Genomic DNA, 10,751 nt, shown 5'->3' on the forward strand with positions numbered 1-10,751 from the left:
CAGCTGTGCCCTGTCCTTTGTGCCAGTCAATCTCCATGAAAATCGAGCTGATCAGGGAAAAAAAGAGTCCCTTGGAGCAACTGCCTGCACATCCAGCCCCAAAATACACTGAATTAACAAGCCCTGAGGGGAAAGGTGCAGTAACCACATCAAGGAATTCTTTGCTCTCTGCTCTGAGCTGGATATATTGGATTAAAAGCCACTCTGGCTGACTCACAGATGCACAAGTTTTGCATGTTTATGTCCTGCCTGTAGCTCAATAAAACTCCAATAATTGAGGGTGTTTTTCAGTGGAAAGGATCTCATTTGTTTTGCTGCAGTTCACAGTGTGTGTTTTATACATTCCTGTTATTGTTATTTTTAGTTTCAACTTGTGAACCCGTTTCTTAGGACTGTTGAGACAGGAAAACAACAACCACTAACCAAGTCATGTCGATTTTTTTATTTCAAACTATTGCAATACTGCATTAGTCACTGATTGATGTGGATTAAACCTCCCAGCAGTTTTTCCTCTTTTACATAAACATGATAATACTGAAGTTTTACAGTAATCAGAACCCTGTCTCTAAAATATTTCTGTGTAACAGCAAGCAATTAAAAAAGAAAAAAAGCAAAGTTTTGGGATTGTTGACTTATTTTAGGGCCTAGAATCTGCTTTTGAATCCTATTGCAGTGAAAACCTGGTGTGGACCCACAGAGTGCAGCCATCAGTACAGAAAATACACGTGGTTTTTGAGTCCCAGGACCACAAATTAAAGTCACAGGAAGGAGGAACAAGGTGTGGATGAGAGGGAAAAAGGCCCAGTTGGCCCCGAGTCACACAGGAGGGTTCAAAGTCAAAACAGGGAGAACAAAACACCTTCATTTCCCAACCTGAGGGAAGGCACGAGCCAGGCAGAACAAAAGACAAGACTTTTCTGATTCATACCTGAAAGATTCAGGCTTTTTAACCACCTGCAGGAACAAGACTTAACTTTGTTTAAAACGGTTTTCTTGGTTTTTTTTTTCTTTCTTCCCTTTCAGTTGTTTTAAAAACAAGACTTAATTCCAGCTGGCACAGCCCGTGCCCACGTCCCTTCCACGCTGCCCAGCCCAGAAAGAGCATCTTTGACGGGGCTTTTTTTACAGAACTAAATCAAGGGGGTTGCTGGTTTTGTTTTGCCTGGGTTTTTTTTAAGCCCCTGGTGCCCCAGAGAGATCTCTGAGAACACACACATCTGCACAGGGAAATCGTTTTCCTGTCTGCTTGGGGTTTCACGTGAGCAACGGCTGTTTCTGGTGTGCAGCTTGTTGGGGGGTTTTTTAAACATTTGTCTCCCGTGTCAGATGTTAACCAACAGTAAGTGTGCAAAATAAACACCCCCCCAAAGGCTCACACCGGGACTGGAAACCCCTGGGCAAACAGAAATGATGTAGAAGAGGAAAAAAACCCCAACACCACCTTCCTTTGGCTTTTTTTGCTCGATTCTTAAAGGCACTTCTGAAAGAAAAGGTGCAGGTTGAGAGGTGCAGGCACCAAAGAGGCACTGGTAGGTATTAAAGTGACATGTTAAAAGGTGTAAAGAGGTTTTTCTGGCCAGGAATTCCCTGTGAGGGTGGCACAGGTTGCCCAGAGAAGCTGTGGCTGCCCCAGCCCTGGAAGTGTCCAAGGCCACCTTGGATAAACTTGGAGCAACCTGGGCTAGTGGAAGGTGTCCCTGCCCCTGGGATGAGCTGAGCTGAGCTTTAAGGTCCCTTCCAACCCAAACCATTCTGGGATTCTCTAACTGGACGGAACAGGAACTGGGAATTTCCAGTGCCAAGCTGGGCTGAGCAGTGGGTGGGTCCTGGGCAGGGGTTTCTCCACCTTTCAGGCTCTAAGACTTGGTCTCTTTGCCAAAACACTTTAAGGTGCACGTACAAAAAAATCAATAAATAACACCTGAATCTGAACAGTTTCGTGACAGATCCTTTAAAAACTCAGGCACGTCTCCTCATGTTCCACAAAGAACTAGAAATATTTATAGGATTAAACCCCATTTTCTTTCCTATTTCTTTTTTTTTTTTTTTTAACACAGCAAAGTAAAATTCAGCAAGGCACTTCAATTTTGTTGCTAGCCAGTCCTCCATGTTTCTACAGTGAAAACAGCAGCACAGAAAAGGGGGGATTTAAGCACCCCTAGCCCCAAATTTGGCAATATTTGCATGACACAATCCTAGCCCAGGTATTTCAGCTTTTAATTAAAACAGTGGAGCACTGGTTTTAAATTTCTTAACCCTCACTGTTCACTCATCAATTATTTTCAGCTTCAGAGAAGGAAAATTCAGATTTTTTTTATGCTCAGTGAAGGCAATTGGTTCCTGTTCTACCACTTTCTCCCTCCATAGATTACACAGAGTAAGAAAAGACAGGCAGGAGGAATAATTTGCCAATGAAAACCAGTCCTAATTCACCAGGAATCAGGACAGAGCAATTTATAGCCCTGTTTTCAAGGGAAAAACGTCATTGAAGGCCATTTGCTGAAATCCAAACCTAAAACATGGGCAGGACAATTCTGTGTAGCATCACAGTGTCATGGAATATCAAAACCATCTCAAACCCACGCAGCATTTTAACTCCAGCCCTGCAGGCTGAGTTTCCTCCTCGCTCTCCTGACACCTCTGCTGTGCTTGTACCAATTTTTGGGCACCAGTTTTTTCCCCACAACCAGTACCTGGGGTACGTGGGGGGGAAGGAGGCACCAAAGAGAAGTAGGGGAGGGGTTTCTTCATTTCCTTTTTGTCCCACAAAGTCTCCTCCTCCTCTTCCCCCCCCCTCTAAAAGCAGTGGGGGGTTTGCAGGGAGCTGTTTCCTACACCAGCCCTGCCACTAAATCCCCTCCTGGCTGCAGGATAATGGTGGGAAGGCAATTCAGCAGCAGTTGCAAGGCTGTTTGGGGTGGTTTGGGGATACAGTGCAAAAGGACTCTTGTTCTGGCACACAAAGGGGTTTACAGCCCATCCCTCCTCCAGCTCCCCGTGCCCCAATAAAGGGGCAGCACAGCAGGATAATGGGATTGTGCCAGAGGGGGAGAGAGGAGGGAGGACAGGAGGCAGCTGGGCAGTTCCTGACTGGAATTTGGGGTCTCTGCTGTTGAACAGCACAGTCAGAAGGCAGGACACTGAGGGGCTGTGCTGCACCACCCCCCAAATTCCCCCTGGTACCTTCACAGCTCCACGGGCACCACGTTGATCCACATCCCCCTCCACACCTTCGGGATGACCATGGGATGTGCTGGGTCTCTCCAGGGGAGACTCTGTAATTCCATGGAATCCCACGCTGGGAATCCCCAGGGAAGACCTCCTGGACTCTGTGTGTGGGCCAAGGTCACTGCAGGGCCTTGGGCTGGTGCCTCGGGGTGTGGGGGTGCAGGTGGTGGGGGATAAAGGTGCAACAGTATTAAAAATACACCTTCAGCAGCCCAGGATGGGCCAGCACCTGGCAGAAGGTGAAGTGCTTGAAAATTTAAAAAAAACAAATGTAATCCAAGCCCTGAGCTTGGACATGGACTGTGCTACATCAGAGCAACAGAGCTCCAGCTACACTGGGGAAAAAGAGGAATGTTCCCACTCCTCTCCTTTCCACTCCTCACTCGAGTCACTGCAGCAATGCTCTGCTGAGGAAGAATATTCACTACACAGGAAACAGCCCATGAGCTTGTAAAAAAACCACCCCAAAACCAGCCAGAGCCAGTTCAGGGAGAAATGATGATGATGATAAAAGGACCATGACTGCTAGAGCCCAGGAGATGGTGTGTCAGGGGCTCTAACAGCACGCCCAGCCTGGTGGGGAGGTCTCTTTTAAGTTAATATAATCCCCACTCCCAGCAGTGGAGGAACTTCCATCACCCGTGGATGAGGACATCATCTTTTCAATCAGCACTCTGCAAGAGAAACATTCTTGTTGAAGAAAAAGAGAAATTTAATCTAATGTAAATATGTAGAAGAGATAGTTGTTACCTATATATGTTACCTATATATATGTATATAAATAAACCTTGTAAGTATTTTCCCCTTCCCCCAATGCTGAGTAACTGTGTTTTGTCTGAAAACCCTCTCACACTAAAGCAAACTGTGGGAAGGGGGCTTGAACTTGGAAATTGGATTTTTGAGGGGTCTCAAACCACCACAGGGAGTTTGGTTTGTGGGTTTGTTTGGTTTTTTTTAACCAGCAGCATTGAGGGGCACAAAGCTTTTCAGCAGTGCAGAAAAGAAACAGCAGTTCAGGTCAGAAGGACACAAAACTCCAGCAAAATGATTAAAAAATCAGGTTAAGGGACTTCACAGCACTGAGAAGAGGATTCCTAAGATTACCTGGCAGCATCAGGAGGCTCTGCAGTGACTGGATAACTCACAGCACCTACTGCAACCACCTCATCTCAGGTCCTGTTAAGGACTGGGACACATCAACAGACCCCCTGGGTACCACCTGCCCAAGCTCAACATGAGCTGGGAACACCCAGACCAGGTTTAGATTAGACACAAGGAAAAAATTCTTCATGGAAAGGGTTGTAAAGCCCTGGAAGGGGCTGCTCAGGGCAGTGGTGGAGTCACCATCCCTGGAAGTGCTCAAAAAATGTGTGGATGTGGCACCTGGGGACATGGTTTAGTGGTGAACATGATGGTGGTGATGTTTTGGATTGGATGATCTTAAAGGTCTTTTCCAACCTTAATGATTCCATGATTCCCATGCCCTTCAGAAAAGGCCAAATTCTGCACTGAAGGATTGGTGCATCACCAGAGAAATTCTGATCTCTTTGCACAAGAACTCCCATCCTCCTGGAAGAGGCCAGCATGTGAAAAAACACCCCTGGTGCTGTTCAAAGGATTTCTGTCTCCACAAGCAGAGCTGATCTGAGGAGGGATGAACTTGTGACCTCTCAGAATTGAGTTTCCTTTTGGGAGATTTATTGTGTGTTTTTGCTGCTATTTGTTGCTCACTGACAGCACCTCCCTCACTGTGTTGGAAAAGATCAGAGGATGAGGGAATCACAGGATGGTTTGAGTTGGAAGAGACATTAAAGCTCATCCAGTTCCACCCTCTGGTCATGGGCAGGGACACCTTAAACTAGCCCAGGTTGCTCCAAGTTTATCCAACCTGACCTTGGACACTTCCAGGAATGGGGAGACCACAACCTCTCTGTGCAGGGAATTAACTCTTGGATGCATCACCAGGCACTGTTCCTACCTCATGGACTCATTGATATTCTTGTTTTCCTTGACAGAAGTCTCCACCCATCCTGAAAAGCCATTTTCCTTGCTGAACCGATCCACTTCTTCTCTTGTCACTGCCCAGGGGGAAAGGTCACACTGGAAAACAGGAATCAGGCATTTCAGAATCACAGAATCATGCAATGGTTTCAGTTGGAAGGGAACTTAAACATCATCTCATTCCTCCCCCCTGCCCTGGGCAGGGACACCTTCCACTAGCCCAGGTGGCTCCAAGCCCTGTCCAACCTGGCCTTGGACACTTCCAGGGCTGGGGCAGCCACAGCTTCTCTGGGCAACCTGTGCCAGGGCCTCCCCACCCTCACAGGGATGGATTTCTTCCTAATTTTTAAGCTGGGAGGGCCATTTAGTGCCTGTGTGCAGGCAGCTCAGCCCTCCCCAGCTCCCAGATCCCGGGCTGAGAGAGAGCTCTGGGGCAAGGTTCCTAATGGGATGTTGCAAGCAGCAATTTATTTATCTCATCTGAGTTACTGACACACCTCAGTCAGGCACGCATGGAATGGAGCTTCAAACACTGTCCCTCGTCCCAAATCTGCCTCTCAGCAGCCAGGAGAGGAGTTCCAGGTGTGGTGGCACTGTGGCCACCAACAGGATGTGCCAGGAGGCAGAGAGACCCTGACCCACAACAGCTCGTGGGGCAGGCACACAGATTTCCCTAAAACAGGCAAAACTGTCACCTCAGAGCAGAATCCCAGAATTGCTGAGGTTGGAAAAGCCCTCCAGGATCACTGAGTCCACCCTGTGCCCCATCCCCACCTTGTCCCCCTGCCCAGAGCACTGAGTGCCACAAACAGTCCTTCCTTGGACACCTCCAGGGCTGGGGACTCCAAACCTCCCTGGGCAGCCCCTTCCAAGGCCTGACCACCCTTTCCAGGCAGAAATTCCTCCTTATGTCCAACCTGACCCTCCCCTGGCACAGCCTGAGGCCGTTCCCTCTCCTCCTGTCCCTTGTTCCCTGGGAGCAGAGCCCGACCCCCCCCCGGCTCCCCCCTCCTGTCAGGGAGTTGCAGAAGCAATCAAAAACCAGTTATTGAGGGAAGTGTAAATTGTGGAGAAGTGGAAAAAGAAAAGCCACTCCCCTGCCCACCCATCACGAGTCATCTCCAGTTTTGGGCTCTCCCAAACCAGGCAAGTCTCAAACTGAACCTGGAAAGAGCTGCTGAGCCAGGGCTGGCACACGAAGAACATCAAGGGAGTTTTTAAATGAAGGAAAAATTTATGGAAAGGGTTGTAAAGCCCTGGAGGAGACTGCCCAGGGCAGTCACCATCCCTAGATGTGTTCAAAAAAACGAGTGGGTGTGACACTCAAGGACATGGTTTAGTGATGAACATAGTGCTGGATGTGGTGATTTATATTCAAGGTCTTTTCTAACCTTAACAACTCTGCAAGTTAAGGATTGAAAAAGAGAAGGCAAAGCTTTGTAATCCAGGAGCTGCAGAGCTCCAACAGCACAGGACAAGGTGCTGCATCCCAGGGCAGAGAAGTTGGAAATAACTCAGTGCATCCACCAGGGCCCTGCTCATGGAGGAGAATCCTGCCTAGAAAATGGAAACTCCAGGAGAGTTATGGAAGGGATTAAAAGACAACAGGCTATGGGATAACTCTAGGCAAGGGGGAGTGCTAAAGGTGTCCCCTTCCATTCTGCACCCCTGTGCATGCACAGAAACACCCAGGAACACCCACAAATATATCCAAACACACAGAAACACACAGAAATACACACAAATATATCCAAACACACATAAACACATAGAAACACCCACAGAAACACCCAGAAATACACACAAATATATCCAAACACACAGAAACACCAACAAACACATAGAAACACCCAGAAATACACACAAATATATCCAAACACACACAGAAACACATAGAAACACACAGAAATACACACAAGTATATCCAAACACACAGAAATACAAACACAGACACACAAACACAAAGAAACACCCAGAAATACCCAGAAATATATCCAAACACACAGAAACACATAGAAACACACAGAAACATATCCAAACACACACACACAAAATACACACAAACACAAATACACAAACACAAACCACACAAACACAAATAGACAAACACATACAAACACACACAAAACCACAGAAACACACACAAAACACACACATAAAGACACCCAAACACACCCAAACACAGCCAGAGCTCCTCACCTTGTTGGCCAGCAGCAGGCAAGGCACAGGATTCCCGTCTGGCAGCAGGAGCTTGCTGTCCAAATCCTGCTTCCACTTCTGGCTGTTGCTGAAGGTGCTGATGTTGGTGACATCAAACATGATGACACAGGCTGAGGCCTCCCTGTAGTACAGGCGGGTCATGGATGTGAAACGTTCCTGTCCTTCGGGATCAAAGGGGAAAAAAATCACCCCCCAGGGTTACTATTTTGGGATTTGTTCGTGCAAATAATGTGTTTATTGAGGTCCATCCTTCTCTCAGCTGACACTGATGGTCCCAGCTCAAATAATGAGGAAATACAGGCACTCCAGTTTGGTCCCGTGGTGGAGCTGGAGCAAACTGGGCAGCTCTGAATGCCAGCACTTAGATCATAAAGTCATGGAATCCCAGACTGGTTTGGGTTGGCAGGGGCATTAAAGCTCATCTCATCCCACCCCCTGCCATGGGCAGGGACACCTCCCACTAGCCCAGATTGCTCCAAGCCCCGTCCAACCTGGCCTTGGACACTTCCAGGGATGGAGCAACCGTAATATTTGCATTATTCCTGGTGTAACTTGGAGTCCCCTCAAGCCACCCCTGTGTCTCCACACACCTCTGAGGTGCTGGGGATGCCCAGGGACTGTCAGTTCGGGCATCTCCTTCTCTTGGGGCACAACAAGGGCACGGTGCCAGCCTGGCCCCCCTGCTTTCCACATCTCAAAAGCCTTTTTTTTTTGTGCCAAAACCGAAACCAGTTTCTTGCTGCAATCCTCCTGCTGCCAACTTCTCCTTCCTGTTGCCTTTTTAAGGATTCCAGACACGGGCAGAGAAACGGGAGGAAACCACAGCCTTGTTTTTCTCATCTCTCCGGATCCAGAGGTGCCATTTTAGAGACGTTGCTGCCCTGTCCTGGTGCCAGGGAATTTGGGAGCCACGTTTTCCTGCAGCTCTCCAGGGAGCAGGGGCTCCTCACTCCACCTCAGCACATGGAACACTGTCCCCTGGAGTGTGTCCTCCTCCCACCCTGGTGCCCTCACCTCGGGGGCACCCAACAGTCTCCTCTTCCCCTGCCTGCTCCTGAGGGATCCACTGGAGCAGCCAGATCCCAATCCTGGCAGCCAAAGCAGTCTCAGGTCCATGAAGCTGCTCCATGCAAGGCTCAGGATTCCTGGCTGCCACACCAGAAATCCAGGTTTTAACACAAGATCTGGAGCTGAGAAGTCACACATCCAGCTACAGATGAGCCTGTTTCCCATTCCCTCTGCTCTGGCTCTGAAGCCAAAAGGAAATGCTCAGCAGGAATTACTGTCTTTGCTGCTGAGCTCCTTGCAAATGGGCTTTTAATTAAATATTTAAATTACTATGGCAGGCTAGAGCCAGCCCTGCAAACCAGAGCAGTCACACCCCTGGAATCCAGAGGCTTCTGGGATTTATTTTGGGAGCAGAAGGAAAAGGGAAAAAAAAATGAAGAGGAGGAGGAAGGGGGAAAGGAAGAGGAAGGGGAAAAGAAAAAGGAAGGGGGAAAAGGAAGAGGAAAAGGGAAGGGGAAAAGGGCCAAGCCATTGAGAACTTTAAATTCTGCTCCTGTTTCCTGGTCCCTGTGGACTCACCTGCGATGTCCCAGAGCTGCAGCCGCACCGTCTCCGACTCCGACCACTGAACCACCTTCAGGGCAAAATCCACTGGGGAATCCCAAAAAAAGGAAAGGAAACCTCATCAGGGGTGCTCTGCACCACAGAACTCATTCCTCCACAGCCTCTCCCCATCTCCCAGCACGGGCCAAATCGTGGGACCTTCCAGAACCCCGAACCAGTGGGTTTGTAACCAGCCCACCCACAACTCCAGGTTGGACGGGGCTTGGAGCAACCTGGGCTAGTGGAAGGTGTCCCTGCCCATGGCAGGGGGTGGAAGGAGATGAGCTTTAAGGTCCCTTCTATCATTCCATGATTTGATTTAACCAGTGCAGTGAGTCAGAAGGGGAAACCCTGTGTTCCTCAGATTCTGATGGGTCAGGTTTTCTCCACAGGGGAAAACCTGTGTGGTGCTGCTGGCAGCCACCCTCAGCAGGGCTGGGACTTACCAAAACCAGGAACTAAGGGAAAAAAAAAAAGGAAGAAAAAAGTCTGCAGCTCTTCCTGCTGGGAGTGACCGTGGGCACAGCCTGGTGCTCTGCCCACTGGGATGTGGCTCTCCAGTGTTTTCCACTTTTAATCCATCCCCTCCTTGATTCCTGAATAAGAAGACTTAAACAGCTCTGCTTGGCCCCCACTATTTTGGGCCCCTGGGGAGATTTCCTGGGAAAAGCCTTGTCAGCCCCTGCTCCTTCCAGGTTATTCATTTACACTGGGGCTGAACAAAGAACCACAACCCCACTCAGCCCCATTCCCAGACCTGCTGCTGCCCCACCACCTTCCCAAGCACCACCAACACCCCGGTGGTGGTTCCAGGCTGTTAAATTCATGCCAAACCACTAATTAATGCTGCTGGTTTTGCTGGGAAGAGCTGAGCCTGTAACCTCAGACTGTCCAGCTCCTGGGGGTCGTTATTCCCAGGAGGGGGGAGAAGGATGGGGCACCCCGGGGAATGAGCCGGGCAGAGGGACAGGAACCCCCGGGGGGCTCAGGGAAGAGGCTCTGGGAGCTGCTGCGGGAGATGCTCAACAAACCACCGATGGGAGCTTGTTCCTTTCCCAAATTCCCGCTCCCACGGCTGCAGGGGGAGCAGGACGAGCATCCCACGGGCGAGGGGCGGCGGTCCCGGGGGCTCGGCCGAGGGTGGGGGGTCCCGGGACGCTCCGGGACGGAGCCGAGAGGGCTCGGGATGCGAAGCGGGGACAGACCCGGTGGACAGGCCGGGGCCAGGGGAGGGCACCAGGACCTCGGGGGGGACCCCGGGACCCCAGGGAGAGCACTGGGACCCCGGGGAGAGCCTCGACACCCCAGGAAGGGCACCGGGACTCCCTGGAGAACATCAGGACCCCGGGGAATCTACAGAAACGCCGGGAAGACCCCTGGAGACCCCGAGCCCCCGGGGATGGCAGCGGCACCCCCGGGAAGCCCCCGAGCCCCCGGGGAGGAGCCCGGGGATGGCCCCAGGATGCCCGGGCAGCCCCCGGGGAGGGCAGGGTGCCGCCGCTCACCTCCCACGGTGGATTTGTAGTGCCGGTTGAAGCTGTCGTTCGCGTAGCGCTGCACCAGCGATGTTTTGCCCACCGTGGCGTCCCCGACCACCAGCACCTTGAACATGCGATCGCGCTGCCCCATCCCGGCCCCGGCCCCGGCCCCGCCGGTCATGTGAGGGGGTCAGGTGGGGCAGCGGCGGAACC

At 50.5% G+C, this 10,751-nt stretch overlaps 1 protein-coding gene across 1 annotated transcript; it reads right to left on the reverse strand.

Moving 5' to 3' along the window:
• Nucleotides 1-427: 427 nt before the first annotated feature.
• On the reverse strand, nucleotides 428-10,721 carry RAB29 (RAB29, member RAS oncogene family). Its single transcript, XM_051808672.1, has 5 exons — nucleotides 10,566-10,721; nucleotides 9,037-9,108; nucleotides 7,429-7,610; nucleotides 5,207-5,328; nucleotides 428-3,902 (listed from the first exon to the last, which is right to left on the reverse strand). Exons 1-5 carry the CDS (start codon nucleotides 10,717-10,719, stop codon nucleotides 3,785-3,787), a joined length of 648 nt encoding a protein of 215 aa, XP_051664632.1. The 5' UTR covers nucleotides 10,720-10,721; the 3' UTR covers nucleotides 428-3,784.
• Nucleotides 10,722-10,751: the final 30 nt, after the last annotated feature.

The sequence above is a fragment of the Manacus candei genome, unplaced genomic scaffold, assembly GCF_025592945.1.
Source record: "Manacus candei isolate 608988 ecotype Guabito, Panama unplaced genomic scaffold, ASM2559294v1 h1tg000073l, whole genome shotgun sequence".
Taxonomy (NCBI): Eukaryota; Metazoa; Chordata; class Aves; order Passeriformes; family Pipridae; genus Manacus; species Manacus candei.

What these genes read in the sequence shown, in the direction of transcription:
- RAB29 (XM_051808672.1), bottom strand. Translation starts at nt 10,719, where the DNA reads ATGACCGGCGGGGCCGGGGCCGGGGCCGGGATGGGGCAGCGCGATCGC. An exon ending in CTACAAATCCACCGTGGGAG is followed by an intron (nt 9,109 to 10,565) that starts GTGAGCGGCGGC and finishes GGGATTCCCCAG; the next exon opens with TGGATTTTGCCCTGAAGGTG. An exon ending in GCCTGCTGCTGGCCAACAAG is followed by an intron (nt 5,329 to 7,428) that starts GTGAGGAGCTCT and finishes CCTGTTTTCCAG; the next exon opens with TGTGACCTTTCCCCCTGGGC.